This window comes from Falco biarmicus, chromosome 4 (assembly GCF_023638135.1).
Source record: "Falco biarmicus isolate bFalBia1 chromosome 4, bFalBia1.pri, whole genome shotgun sequence".
Classification (NCBI taxonomy): domain Eukaryota; kingdom Metazoa; phylum Chordata; class Aves; order Falconiformes; family Falconidae; genus Falco; species Falco biarmicus.
The window spans coordinates 44,039,853-44,055,558 of NC_079291.1; the positions used below are offsets into that span (position 1 = coordinate 44,039,853).

General features: G+C 41.4%; 1 protein-coding gene across 6 annotated transcripts in view; it reads left to right on the forward strand.

Annotated features, from left to right (window-relative positions):
* Nucleotides 1-15,706, forward strand: part of MYO3A (myosin IIIA) — a 126,871-nt gene that overhangs the window by 59,537 nt on the left and 51,628 nt on the right. For all 6 annotated transcript variants that reach the window (XM_056337171.1, XM_056337172.1, XM_056337170.1 and 3 more), the window contains exons 10-16: nucleotides 7,052-7,151; nucleotides 9,434-9,550; nucleotides 11,654-11,758; nucleotides 11,843-11,926; nucleotides 12,679-12,881; nucleotides 15,121-15,219; nucleotides 15,320-15,434. In XM_056337171.1, coding sequence (XP_056193146.1) covers nucleotides 7,052-7,151; nucleotides 9,434-9,550; nucleotides 11,654-11,758; nucleotides 11,843-11,926; nucleotides 12,679-12,881; nucleotides 15,121-15,219; nucleotides 15,320-15,434 — 823 coding nt within the window. The remainder of the gene's footprint in view (nucleotides 1-7,051; nucleotides 7,152-9,433; nucleotides 9,551-11,653; nucleotides 11,759-11,842; nucleotides 11,927-12,678; nucleotides 12,882-15,120; nucleotides 15,220-15,319; nucleotides 15,435-15,706) is intronic.

The window sequence follows — 15,706 nt, forward strand, 5'->3', positions numbered from 1 at the left end:
GCTTGTGATTTTATCTTGTTGTTTGCTGAATGGGTAGTTGATATAGTTCAAAAAAGAAGAGATTGTGTTAGGTTTTGTCACATTCTTAAAAGGTTTTTTGCAGAAGGCCACATCCTCAGATCCAGTCTTTGTGCACTGTGTCTGCTCAGGATCAGTGTGTGATCTCTAGGCACGGAGTGGAGCTACCCTACAGTCACTCCCATTAACACCACTGTTCCTGAGGTATTTTCTAACATAGAGTCACCAAGTCATTAGGGCATTGCACTGGGCCCTCTGAACCTTCCCATTATTGTTATTCTAGTGAAGAGGAACCTAGTTCTATGTTCTGCATTGTATTGCATCCTTTCTAGACGCCTAGCAAGAGGAACAGAGCCCACCAACCTCCTGAGTAACTAGAGAAATCTCAACGTACACTGATAAACCTTTAAATAGCAATGTGCTGTAGACCTGCTCCAGACTTAATGAAGATGATATAAGATTTTATTGTTTCTTCAGTAGCTTCTGAAAAGTCTGTTATAGTATATTTTGTGCTACTCAAGGCTCAAAACAGCATGAATACTAGCAATGATTCAGTACAAATCCCACTTTTTTACTTTGAGTAACTTTACAATACATTTTTCTCTGAAGTCATCACTTCTTTATGCTAAAAATATCTGCAACTTAACCTTTCCTAGCTCAGATGTCAGGCTGAAATTACAGTGGGAAGACCATGAGAAAATATCCCTGGAAACACTAATGTTTCATCTTGACTGAAACATCTCCAAAATCTGCTCTTTGGAATGATGAAGTAAGCTATAGGAGATACATTCGTGTTAGGGAGGAGGTGAGGCAGGCAAAGTTGCATACTAAGAGCAATTAGTTTTGGGGGTTTTGTTTAGTTCTCTCTAATTTGTGAATTCCTGATGAGGACAGTGCCTTGGGCTTCTGCAAGAGTTGACTTTGCCATGGCGGTGGCAAGAAAAGCCTATTTCATTGTGCAACTTCATAAGGTGGTATTTGCCTCTTTTCAGAGGAGTTCATGACTCCTAATCATCCTGATATTTCTTTTCCCTAAGTCTTTTCAAACTGATAAACTTTAAACCACCAGAAAAATTCTGTGACATCCTAGTAGTATGATCTTGAGGTTTTAAATAAACTCTATCTTGTATCTGTTACTCCAGACCTCAGGACCACCTAGCTCTTTAAATACTGTATTCCAATTCTTTTTTGTGTTGATAGTGACACAAAAAGCATTATAATGGAATTTATTGCACAATCTTTAATGGAAACAAGACAAATTCCCTAATGAAGAAACAATAATGTCATTTGAGCCTGATCACTCACCTTTGGACACTGCTCAAGTCTCCCCTCATTTTTAGTGAATCCTTCGATCATGTACTTGCATTCTTGTAAGTCACATTACAGCTGTTAAAATGTACAATTAGTGAAGAAAATAATTATTGAAATCAGTGCTGCAGCATATACCCCAAAACTGTTCTAAAAATACACTTCTTGCTAAGCTGAATGAGGGGGAAAAACTGCATTGTAAAGAGTTTTACTTTGCAACAGAAATAGCTGTCTTTGAAACGACCTTCAGAACTGTCGCATACTACACCTGACAGTCAGGCTTGTAAAGACTTATCTTGAATTGTTTGGCTGTCTTAATCTTGACTGCTTTTACAATAATCTCTGCAGAAATATGCAATGATTAGTACAGTGTGTATTTTCTGGGAATTATGACTCATTCCAGAATGAGCTGCATATGTGAGGGATATTCACTGCACCTAGATTTCAGGAACTGACTCTGGTCCCCAAGTTAAGAGCCTCATCTTTATATGCCCTCTGAATAAATATGGGTAAGAGACCTATTCTACTGCAACATGATTCAGAGAAAGGGATTTTGGGTGAGATGAGTTACTCTCCTAAGATTTTGTCCTGTATCGGCCATGTAGGGGTAGCACTGATATCCAGTGACAGGGTGCTAAACAATTGCTCTCTTTAACTATTTGGAAGGTTCAGGGGGTAAGTTCATGTACAACATGCATAAAGGTGGTTGTCAGTTTATTCACCCCGGTTAAAAACAAGGAGTACCATATTTTCCTTCCATGACTTTGCTTGATTGTGCAGACTTGTGTCAATTATTTTCTGGGTGTTCACTCTCTCTCTGACTCATCCTGCTAGGGGAAGGCAGCTGACAGAAATCCTTCAAGTTCATTTCTGCCAGACAGGCTGTAGTGGAGGGTAGGACATCACTACACTATCTTGACAAAGTCAGTTTGAGGAGCAGAGTAAGGTAGCTCGCAGAGTCCAGTGCTGACTTGGTCAAGGTCTGCAGATGAAATATGTATCAGAGTAGGGGCTTAAACCTGAGGCTTTGGAGTTCTAGGCTAAACCTTGAGTACTTTGAGCCATTTCTTCCTCTCCTGTGACTAACTCAGTGTGGGCTTTGTTGTACCAACAAGGAGTTGTAATTCCTGCACTGAGGATACTCCTGTATAGGATGGCTGTGCTGCAAACTGCTCTCAAGCCATAGAAGCAATAAATTGTTTCTGGCAACGCAGGCCTTAGAATAAGCAGATCTCCAGTCTCCTACGCTTCTAGCTAGTATGCATCTTTACAGCAGGTTAAGAATACGCTTCCATATAATACAATGGACAGCAGCAACGCCTGAATGTAGAATAGTTTACCTCCTGAAGCAAAACAGGAGAAAGAAGTTCTTCCTGCATTCAGGTCTCCGTGGCAGTAATGCTCTGCAACTGCTGCTTTACTGTTGTGTCAGTTCACTTGCTCAGCAACTCATTTCTCCTGAAGGGGGAATACCTCACCAGGCGTTGCTTACATTTGGAGCTTCGTCCTTCATCTTCTCAGTATGATCCTGACCGTAGAGCATGTGCCTGACTCATGAGGGCAATAAAGAACCAATCCCAATGAGCCTTTTAGAGATCTCTTATTTGCTCGGTTAAGAACAAATATTTTCCCCTGAAATTTGTCAGGGATACAGCCATTTCTTGAGGCTGTTCTGAAGTACCAATAACGAGCTTTTTTGCAGGGCATGGTAAACCAGCACAGACTTTGGCAAACAGATCATGCAGAGCAGGACATGACCCAATTAGCTGGATGTGGGCCATCTCTAAATCAAAAGCCCCGTAGCTCTGCTGAGGAGCACTGTGCTGTCAGCAACATTGCATGAGCTTGAGCACAGCTCTCTGAGACTGCAGCCAGTGCTGTACAATCATTTAAGCATAGAGGGAGCGCAGGTTTGTCTGCAAAGCATTGTGCACAGCTGGAGTCTTATCAATACATTTGTCTAAATTCAGCTACAGATTTTGCGTAGATGTAAGACTATGGTTTTATTTAAGCATATTTCACCAGATACATCTGTCAAAGACAAAATTTTTCTTTTAAGTGTGAATTAATATTGCTGTGTGCAGCCTCCAGAGAAATACAATCACTAGCAATGACAGATCCTGTACAGGTTTCTCTGTGTTAGTGCTTTTCTGTTTGTCACTTTAAATGCTATTTGTAACTGCTGGGAGGTGTACAGCTGTTCCCATCTTCACCTTACAGCAAATTTGATTACGTTTAGTTTCTTCTTTTCATCCTGAGTAAGGCCAGCACTTTTTCTGTCACTTTTTAGTCTATAGATGATTCTCCAACCAGTTTAGGCAGAGAGTTCAACAGGGCATCATGAGTCACACTTCCCTTTTTGTGGTATTTTTGGAACTATCAAAAATCTTTTAAATACGTTCTGACAATTTGAAGAAGAAAAAGCTGCAGTTGCCTCATCTTGATTTAACTGAATCTTGAAAGATAAGTGGGGGGAGGGGGGGTGGGATGGATGTGTAGGGCATGAAGGAGAATGCCCAGAAACAATGTTGCATTGACTCATTTTCTTGTCCATACTGACTTGATTTTTCTGGCCTTTAGCTGCTTGAATTGCTTGTTGAGAATGGCTGTGAGATCTAATGCCTCCAACAAATAATTTCTGAACAGAACAGAGAAACATGGTCATTTCAGTTCACAATGTCTATGTGCATGATGATAATGAAATTTCAGCATTGATGCCAACAGCACTGATGTGGGGGGTTTTAAGTGGCTGGAGTTTTAGGAAGTGAAGCAGTATAACTGCCCTTGAGGGGTCTGTGCCCTTTGACAGCAAAGCAGAAAAATACTGTGTTCTGTGAAACTGCTGTTCTGCTGTACTCTGGAGAATAGAGAATATAATCTGGTTTAACAAGCACTAGTGTTCTTATAATGTCAGCTGAAGAAGATTACAGGAGAATCAATTTTATGTAATTAAACTTCCCTGGCATAAATAGAGATTGTTTCCATAAAAGGAAAAAAACCCACCAAACAAATGTCTCCATGACTGGAGTGTTTTCCTCCCTTCCTGCAAGGCAGTTTTTAGCTTCCTACATCAAATGAAAGATGGTAATTGAAACAAATCAATTGGGAAATATCACTTTCTCACTGATATGCAGTAACATTTAAAAAAAAATGTGTTCAATGTGTAACAATTCCACTAGAAATGGAAACCACAACTTGACAGATGTTTTGTGTCCTCCTTTGGCAATGGAAAAAACAGAGCAGAGCTTGACATAGTCCTGCACTTCCCTCATCTTTCCCTCATGTACATGTTGATAGGTCTTTCTCAAAGTCATACTGGTATTAGATGCATCCTCTGGACACAAAATTACCTTCATGCAGGAAGAAAGGATAAATTGTTTCAACTGTCCAAATTTAAATTTTCAACTGAAACTGTTAAGAGACAGAAATAGGAGTGTGAGTTATAGTGGGGACAGATTGCTGTTGAGGGGGTAGGATTTTGCCTGCATCTCTGGCTTTGAATGTGCAAATACCTGTTATCTGGTGAATGCAAATCAAGCAGCAGCAGACCATGCAAGGCTGAAAAGTTAATTTGAATCTTAAATATTACCTTTTATATTAATTTTCATATTTAATACAACCTGGGTGTACATATAACCAAAAATTGCCTCACAGTGTTGTTCCAAGGACAGTACTACCAGGGCAGCTCTCGTGGTATAAATGAGTTCCAAAAGAAAGGGAAGAAGAGGTTGAACCTAGGAGATGTGTGGTTCCTTTACACGTGGCCCATCCCTTTTGATGCTGCCTGCTTGTTTTCCTGTGTGTTTTCTGCTTCAGCGTATCTAAATACATACCAAATTACAGCCCAGTTATGGGTTTATTGCAGCAAAAGCTGCCTTTCTTCCCCCACAGACATGTGCTCCTCCTGCATCTTTTTTTGTCTATTTGCACTGTTCATGATGGAATAGGCCCACGTGTTGCATGTTCTGTGCTGCATGGCAGTAGCAAGGCTCTGAGACTGTGCTGCGTAGTATTCCCATTGCTTTTCACTTCTGTGTAATTCAGCCTCACCATCATCCTTACAACTATATCTACAAACAGCCTTTTTTGTCCTGTATTAAATACTGAAAGAAACATTTGGAAGTGGGTTGCTTTCCCATGCAGCTCCAGGGCCCTAACAACAGTTTGACAGTAGTCTGCCTGCAAAGCAGCTGGGTGTAAAACTGGCAAGGCTTGGTCCCTGTCTTCTGTCAGGGCAATGCAGATACTGTTGATCCATTCTGTTCATCGTGCTTCCTGGTCGTTTGGCCTCCACACTGAATATTGTGCTGCAATACTGGCACAGAGACCGTGAAACTGGGCTGGCTTTTGAAATGAAGTCTTACATGTTTGTGTCTTCGTATTAAGGTTGCAGGATTAGTCAGCTGTGGGTGTGAAATTCCTGCCTTTGCACTCTGAACAATGGGAAGACCCCAGTGGTACCTGGCACCTACATAAGGGAGGAAGAAACTGTGCCATTACTGGCACCTGGGTGAGGACATGCCATTCTGTCACCCTCACAGAACAATAGTGAGAGACAAGAAAAACTGAAAGAAGTGCTAGATGAAGTGCACTCATGCCTGCACTTCCATCTTTCAGATCTTGATTGCACTCAGTTTGGAAGGGCATCATTTGCCCATTTCACACAACAGTTTCCCTGCTGTCTCCATTTACAGCTGCCTCAGGTGTATGTTCCATGTGTTTGAGAGGTGCCTTCCTACATATAGTATCAAGGGGAGTGAGGCCATATCAGATTTACTTGATAATCTTTCCGTGCTTGTGCCGCATTACACATCAGAGCTTGATTCAATTTGTGAACTCTGCTGTTACATACCCAGTTTCCCTTTCCCTGATTTTCCCCCATCTCATAAAGCAAGTGAAATAACATGAATTGTAAGCCTTGCATTTGCTGCTTTTGCTTTTGCTTTTTTTAGCAATGCTTTTACTCTTGGATAGAGAATAATCCAAGTCTCTGGGAATGTTCTTGCTATTCTCTGTAAGATTGCATAAAATTTTCTTTGGTTTGATTAAAAGATAAAAATAATTCCACTTTAAGACAAATTTAATTGAAGTTTACCCCAATAAGAAAAAAATCTGAATTTTTTTTTTTCCTTATTTTGTATTATTTTTTTCCTGTAGAGTCCAAGAAAATTCTTCTTGGTCAGGATGTATTTCACATACCCTAGTGGTTCTGTAGCACTTTGCTCTACAATGTGGTCATCTCAGCCAGGCTTTAGAGCATTGTCATTACTAAGCTAGAAGTGTTTCCATCCTGAGTGCTTTGTCTGCATCATTCTTGTGATATTGTTTCATCATACACCCCTGGATCTTTCATATATATAATCTTTATCTGGATCATTTTTCTTTTCTCAGGTAGGTGCCAGAATTTGACTGTTAGATGCTTTATACATGTGTTCTTTCTTACCCTGTACTGCATAGCTCTAGACTTTGAGTGATCAAGCAGGGATCTGTACAGTGGAAAATTTCTTCATGGTATCAGTTGTGGGATCAAACCATAGATTTTGAATTGTCAAGTACGAGTGTGTTGCACTGAGTTCTATCCTGTCCTGTTATTCATTCATTCATGTGTTTGAATTTGGAAAAGTGCAAAGCTGGAATGTTTTGGCTGAATTGCCTTCAAGATGGTTACAGTTGCAAATCTTCTCTGTTTTCTTACATTAGGAAATCACATGTCTGTCTTTTCTAGATTTGAACGTATTCATACAAAGAAAGGGAACTACAGTAAGTCACTAGTTTCAAACCAGGAAGAAGTAGATGATTTAGCAACCCTGGAAGTACTGGATGAGGTAAGAGCCTCCTTTTTCACACTTCCCTGAAGAGGGGTAGGTAATCACATATTGAAACACAATAGTGTGCTGTTGATTTTCAAGTTCAACTATATTGTCAAACTTCAATTGTGTAAGTGTACAATGGCATTTTACCAGTTTATGGAAAACATTTTAGATGAGATGTACTGTGTCAGGAGTGAGTCCAACTCAAAGCTAAAACACGCTCTGCAGTTACAGCCTTAGACCGAGCAGTATTGTAGCACTATTTGCTTGACAGGATTTATGTTGCTGGATTTTATTACACCTAAATATCTAGTTTGCAATTATATGTTAACCTGAAATTGGTTCAGGTCCAAGTACAAGTACCTTCTTCCCTGTTGCTTGGACATCTAGAGTTGTCTTAAACTAGGTTACCATACTTTCCTAGGCTGGATCCCCACTGACTTACTTTGGTGTGGAGGTGCATTGAGATCAATGCATGTCTGCTGAGGCTCTATCCTGTCAATGTCTTCTGTTGAACTTTTGATGAAATTACTGGTTACAAATCTCACTGGTTTGTCAAAGTTCAAAAATCAGTCCACTGGGAGCAGAGGAACATGCATAATTTATGCTTTAACCTTCAAAACCAGAAAGAGGAATCAGGCCACAGCACTTTATCTGCAGGTCTTAGAGGCCATCAGTGGTTGTAAAGAAACTGTCATTCTTCCTCTACCGGGCTGTGCATAGAATGTAATTCACATTCTCTTATCTGTGAAACTTCTCTGGTATATTGTATCTTTGTCAGTCCAGAATACTAAATATGGCTCTTGAGCTGGTAAACTGCATAACGTTAACAGCCCACAGACATCTTCCATCTTCCAAGAGTTGGGTTATAGTAGCTTAGTGTTTAGTTAATATTTACTGAGCTAATCCAAACTTTGTCTATTTCACAAAACTCAAATCTAAGCATTTTTTAAATATTGGGAATAGCCATATGCTAGCAAAACTGTTTTTTGTCTTTTGCCATGAAGCATATAAAAAATCTGAGCTAAAGAGAAGACACACAAAAAAACAAGACAAGCTGGAAGATTACCCCAATCCTACCTCTTCAGAGGTGGAGCATTCTCAGGAAAGTTCTCAGGAAGCCTCCACCTAAAGGCATTATTTGACTATGTGATATGTTACTAAATCAAATACAGTTTCAAACCTCTTTTACATATTAATAGCAGCTTCTCAAAACTGTTCCATGCAAACTTTTCCTGCAGTTTGTATAACCCCATCAGAAGAGCAAACCAGGAGACTGGTGCAAGAAATAATTTCAAAAAGGGCAGAAATTCCCCTTAAAAATTCTGTTAATGGGAATCTAGTTATGGCCAAAACTATGTAGCATTGAAACCCAAAAAAGGGAAGAGTTTATCAAGGCAATGGAAAACCCAGGTTTTCTCCTTAGGTTTTCCTGTGAAGGAAATTTAACCTCTTCAGTTGTTGAGAAATCAGGTTTTAAGTGCACTGGAGAGAACACAGTGCACAACACTGGGAACAGATAGATGAGGAGGGAAAGCAATCCTTCTGTAGTCCTCTGTAGCTGCCAGTCATTCTGTTCCAGTGGAAATAGGGCCTGGATATTTTCACATGTACCTCAGAATAGTCTTGAGGCTGGTTTGAATGTCTTCATCCAGTTCTCACGTCCTGTTTTGACTGGAAACCTAACGAGGCACTTTACATACCCAGCTCTGTATGCAGAAGCAGCTGAGGGAAGTTATGTCAAGAAACTGGGTACCTTATTTTTCTTGGTTCAGGGGGAACTGGCTCTGCAGCAGCAACGAACAATCACAGCAGAGGCTGGTTATTTATATAGAAAGATGCCCGATTGTTTACATGAATAGGATCCAAACAGTTGAACATTTGTGTCTTATCATAAATGACAGTAATGTTAAGAGCAGCTGTAATGGCAGTTATGAATTCAAGCATATGGCTCTAGCTTGATGGGCTAGATGAAGCCGTAGTGTTAGAAATGAAGACAGGACTGTCTCATGGAAACCTTTGATTAATTGAATTAAAGCAGTACTTCTTAACTCATTTTTCTACAGCCCCTTGGGGATCTATAAGTATATATTGTTCAAAGTGAGTTTGGACACAAGCATTTAGGAATACCAGTGTGTTTGAAAGTGTTACTCATTTATGATCATAAACAGTTGTATTCCTAACTATCAATACCTTCTCTATCTGTCCTCACTCATTATAACTATATAAATAATTTCTGCATTTTCTAATGGTTTTTTTCCCTGTGTGATTCAATGTTCCTATTCTTTCTCCATCAGAATACAGTAACAGAGCAGTTGCAGAAGGGTTACGCCAAGGATCAGATCTACACATATGTTGGGGACATTCTCATTGCCGTCAATCCATTTCGGAACATAGATATTTATTCTTCACAGGTGTGAAAATCTAGGTTTGGTTCTTTTGTAACACAAGTTTCCATTAAAATACGAGTATTTGTGTTATGACTACAGAAAATGTGGGTGGGGTACTGAATGAGGTGGGTGCCCTGGTGACAAAGGACACAGAGTAGGCAGAGTGACTGGGTACTGCCTTTGCTTCAGTCTTCACTGCTAAGGCCAGCCCTCAGGACTCCCAGACCCTGGGGGCAAGAGAGAAAGTATGGAGAAAGGGGGACTTTCCCTTAGTTTAGGAAGACCAAATTATGAGATCATTTAGGCAGACCTGACACCCACAAATCCATGGGCCTTGATGAGATGCACCTCTGAGTGCTGAGGGAGCTGGCAGATGTTATTGCTAAGCCACTCTCCATCATCTTTGGAAGATCATAGAGAACAGGAGAGGTGCCTGAGAACTGGAGGAAAGCCAATGTCACTTCAGTCTTCAGAAAGGTCAGGAAGGAGGACCCAGGAAACTACAGGCTGGTCAGCCTCACCTCCATCCCTGGAAAGGTGATGGAACAGCCCATCCTGGAGGTCATCTGTAAGCATGTGAAGGAAAAGAAGGTTATCAGTAGTCAACATGGATTCACGCAGGGGAGATCATGCTTGACCAATCTGATAGCTTTCTGTGATGGAATGACTGGCTGGGTAGGTGAGGGGAGACCAGTGGATGTTGTCTACCTTGATTTCAGCAAGGCTTTTGACACCATCTCCCATAACATCCTCACAGGCAAGCTCAGGGATGTGGGTTAGATGGGGCGACAGTGAGGTGGGCTGAGAGCTCGGAGGGTTGTGATCAGCGGCGCAGAGTCCAGCTGGAGGCCTGTAGCCAGCGGTGTTCCCCAGGGCCAGTACTGGGTCCAGTCCTGTTCAGCTTATCCACCAACGACCTGGATGAAGGGGCAGAGTGTGCGCTCAGCAAGGTTGCTGATGATGCCAAACTGGGAGGAGCGGCTGGTAGCCCAGAGGCTGCGCTGCCATTCAGCGAGACCCGGGCAGGCCAGAGAGCTGGGCAGAGAGGAACCTCCTGAAGTTCAACAAGGGCAGGTGTAGGGTCCTGCACGTGGGGAGCAGTAACCCCACGCACCAGCGCAGGCTGGGGCTGACCTGCTGGAAGGCAGCTCTGCGGGGAAGGGCCTGGCAGCCCTGCTGGACACCAAGGTGCCCGTCAGCCAGCAGTGTGCCCGTGGGGCCGAGAAGGCCAGTGGTACCCTGGGGGGCATTAGGGGCAACGTGGCCAGCAGGTCGAGGGAGGTGATCCCCCCTCTGCTGTGCCCTGGTGAGGCCGCATCTGGAGTGCTGTGTCCGGTTCTGGGCTCCCCAGTACAAGAGAGACAGGGAACTGCTGGAGAGGGTCCAGCCGAGGGCTGCAAAGATGATGAGGGGACTGGAACGTGTCCCTGATGAGGAAAGGCTGAGAGAGCTGGGCCGGTTCAGCCTGGAGAAGAGAAGGCCGAGAGGGGATCTCACCGAAGCACCCAAATACCTTAGGGGCAGGTGTCCAGGGGCTGGGGCCAGGCTCGTTCAGTGGTGCCCGGCGACAGGACAAGGGGCAACGGGCACAAACCGCAACAGAGGGAGTTCCGTCTGAATATGGGGAGGGACTTGTTTAGCTTGAGGGTGACAGAGCACCGGAACAGGCTGCCCAGAGAGGCTGTGGGATCTCCTTCTCTGGAGATACTCAAACCCTGCCTGTATGTGATCCTGTGCAAGCTGCTCTAGGTGAACCTGCTTTAGCAAGGGTTGGACCAGATGGTCTCCTGTGGTCACTTCCAGCCCTCGCCCCTCTGTGATTCTATGGTAAGTTGGTCCTTGATGTCTGGCAACGTTAAATTCTCTTCTAATAATTTGAGTTTCATAGCATAATCAGGGCTGACATCATACCAAATTATGTTTCGTCTTTTTTAGCAGTTCTTGTAGTACTGACTATATACAGATTAATGGTATAGTGAGCGTGGTAACAGCTCACTCAGAAAGGATTACTGCTGGTAACCTCAGCATGCTATACACTAATCTGAAAATAAAACTAAGTTCTGATTTAAAAAAAAAAAAAAAGTTGTTAAGGGGCACTGATAACATTTTCATTTTTCTTACACTTAGCATTCCAAACTGTATATTGGAGCCAAACGGACTGCCAACCCTCCTCATATTTTTGCTGTTGCTGACATAGGTTATCAGTCCATGGTGACATACAACTCTGATCAGGTATATATGAGGTGTCTTAATTATTTATATTGTCAGGCTGAGAGATACGTAATGAGCTCAGAATCATGCTCTTGTTCTCTGTAGTGTATCGTTATTTCTGGAGAAAGTGGAGCTGGCAAGACACAAAGTGCCCATCTTCTGGTCCAGCAGCTCACTGTCCTGGGCAAGGTATGTTTCAAAGGGGATGCTTCTGTAAGGCTTTGGATCTTATGCCTAGTTGACTGAACCTATGGACGGGGCACTGGCAAGGGGGCAAGACTGTAGTACATTTTCCAAAGAACTTCTGTAAAGTTAGATTGGAATGTGATGCAGATCTGTCTACCCCTTCCTCCCTCCTGAACTAGGGTCACTTGAAAATGTGTTGGGGATTCCGCAAGGAAATACCCACTGCAGTGAGGTCTGTGACTTTGTCCTTTGTTTAATTGTCTTCAAATCACCCTAACGGTACTTTTGTAGCTTTTTACCTCCTTCTACAACCACATTGCTGTCAGTGGGACATGCTCATTCTGGGAAGCGGTCACCATAATTGTCTAAATAAAATGCCATTTTTGCATGTCCCAGGTGAGATACAAGCAAACTGATCCGTTGGTAAGGTGCCGTGCAGCAGTAAGCAGATGCTAACGAGGATCCTGAAAGCAGGCTGGCCATTGCAGAGTGCTGGACCACAGAAACTGATTAGTTCTGGTGGTGTCATTGTCATTATGTGTGTGATCTCTTCCAGCCAGCCATTAGTTCTGCAGATTGCTGTATTCTGAGAGTTTTCATGATATATACGTCTTTCTTTCCATATGAGTCACATGGGAATGGCTGCTCTGATGACATCACACTTTACAATAACAACTAGAAGAGGAAAGAAACACTTAAAAATGAATATATTTGACTGATTACTGGTAATTTGAAGTAATATCTTTCATATCCAGGCTAATAACAGGACTCTACAGGAAAAGATCCTCCAGGTTAATAACCTTGTAGAAGCATTTGGGAATGCAGGCACTATCATCAATGATAACTCGAGCAGATTTGGAAAATATTTGGAAATGAAATTCACTTGTGGTGGCACTGTAGTAGGAGCCCAGATTTCAGAGTATCTCCTTGAAAAATCCAGAGTTGTTCACCAGGCAGTGTAAGTATAAAAATTACATTTTACCTCAGTTGGGTGTTACAGAGTAGGCCTACAATGCAGGAAATTATCTTTGATCAAAACATGAAAATTAATAAGGTACTGGGATTTTTTCTCATAAATGATATATGAATAGTTTATAAATCTGTAAGTTAGCTGAAAACTACTGATTTTTTTTTCATTGCCTCCTGGGTTATTTAAACAAATCTCATGAAAATATATATATGATATATAAAGTGTATCAGAATGTGTAAAGTATTAAAAACTTTCTAATAGTTTAGTTATAAATGTCTTTGTGGAATTTTGAAGTATTATGTCAAGTATATCACTTGGATTTATTTCTTCTGCGTTTCCTCTAATATTGTAGCTTGTTTGTTTGTTTGCTTGCAACGTGCTTGTTTTCCATTTTGGTTAGAAAGGGTTATGGACGAAATGCAGAACAGATCCATCTGTCATGTGTGTGATCTCATAACATAAAATGACAGTAAAATTAAATGGCATTTCCAGTTATTTTAAAATATTGACATGTATTTTCTATCCAAAAATACAGGACATCCAAGTAAAAAATATTTTGGCAACTCTATTTCTGCCATAATAACAATATGAAAAACCGAATTTGAGACAAGGAATGTTGTCACTGACTTAAATTTTTCTGCTTGCTGATCTAAGTATCTAAGTATCACTAAGTATCACTTTGAATGTTTCACTAAATTTAAAGTTAGAGGCAATTTTATGAAATTGTGGTTTTTCCCTGTTTGAACATAAGCACAGAAACTGCTTTTTCAGAATAAAATCAGCTTTTTTCTCAAAATACCACTTTTTTCATCACTTTTCATGTGTTTGTTCTGTGACTGTCAGTTTATATTTTGCCACACACGGAGACAGGAAGATAGTGAAGAATTTACATGCCTCAAATGCTATTTAGGTAGCTGTTTAGATGTGTGGATTCACAAGAAAATGCCACCAAACAGTTTAACGTGAGAGCCACTGTAGGAGGTTAAATTTTAAGGTGTGAACTTGCAAGGGCAGCTGAAGCTGGTTGTGGGAGCATGTTAGCCTCTTCCCTGAGGTCTCTGTGTGGCTGGTCCCTGTGGCTGTGCCAGGGCAGCGAGCGGGCGTTCAGGTACCTGCATTGCAAGGGCAGTCTGTTCTGCTGTTTGGGAGAACCTGACTCCCAAACTCACGTGGAGAGCTAGGAATGACTTTTTGCGGAAAAGTGGTGACTGATTACCCAGAAAAGGGAGACCCAAGTTCCAGACTTATGTCAAGCCAAGAGATTTTGAACCTACAGGTTCTCCTACCTTTCCAAGAGAATGCACAAACCATCAGGACACAGTGAGGTTTCAGAGAGTGTGCAAAGCATGGCTCTGCAACATAATGGTTAAGATACAAAGGGGGAAGATAAGAGATCTGCTTCTACTCCTTAAATTGATTTTGGTTTCTATTACTGACTGTCCACAGTAAAATATGCAAACTAAGTTGGCCCTGGACTCTGATCTTGGCACCCCCCATGTAGAGAGGAGTGTACTGGGCTCTGATCCTGTTTCAAAGACGCACGTAATGGTGCTCCTGAGACACACCTCAGTCCATGCAGAAAGCAGGGCTTTGAACACAATTCCTTTTTGCCGTTTCATAGTGACTGACTTGGCTATCTCAAGGTTCAGTGGTGGTTACAAATTTCCATCTAAGCATCTAGTTCTTCCTCCTAAGGTGCACAGGAACCTTGGATGTGCAATAAACCTCCTGTCCTGGGTTTGGGCACCTAATTGTTAGGCAAAGGATGCCAAGTCATAAGGCCTTTTGCTGAATGTCTGCTTATGTGCTTGGTTTAGGGCTAAAGGGCACAGCAAACATACTGGATTCATTGAAACAGGAGTGTATAGCTCTCCCATGGTCAGAAGATTTTTTTAAAATAACTGGAAGTTAAGCAGCCCATTTAATGCTAGTGGTGAGCAACATGCCGTATCTCACCCAGCATCTACCAATTGCATCAAAGGCAGAGCAGCATTTAACTGGTTGTAGCTCTGAGCAGCCACCCTGGCAGCTTCGAAACAAGTATACAATGGCACGGAAAGGGTGTTCACTTCACAGGAACTTGTCTAATAAAGCTTCTTTCAGAGTCCTCTGTCAGTTTGCATGAGCCTTGCCTGTTACTAAAATAGCTATTTAATAATAGCATGTATGTCATCATTAAGTGTAACAGTTATGTTACTAAAGCAGTTCGTTGTTTCTGTTGTTTCAGAGGAGAGAAAAATTTCCATATTTTTTATTATATTTATGCTGGTCTGGCGGAAAAGAAAAAACTGGCACATTATAAACTGCCAGAATATAGACCTCCCAGGTAATGCAGTTTATTTTTACTTAAATTGATTACTAAGGAATGCGGTGTTGAATTCACAACTTCATTTACATTCTAACTCTGTATCTATCAACTCTTTCAGATATCTGCAGAATGATCATTTCAGAATAGTGCAAGATTTCATGAACAATAGCTTTTATAAGTCTCAGTTTGAATCAATTGAACAGTGCTTTAAAGTCATAGGTTTTACACTGGAGGTGAGTGCTGATAACCCTTTTTTATTTTTTTTTGTTTTGTAAACTTTAATAGCTACCTTGATCAGGAAAAGCTTGTATAAAGCATTCAAATAATATCCCTTGTTAATTTATTCATTTAGCAGTAGTGTGTTTATGTTTTAGGATATTGCATGATCAACTTACTGTTATATTACCGCATTTAAATTTTTAAGGTTTCATGGCATTGATAAACTAATAAAATTGTATTAGTCAACAAGACTTTGAAATCAATGAACACAGCACAGCTTAGTAAT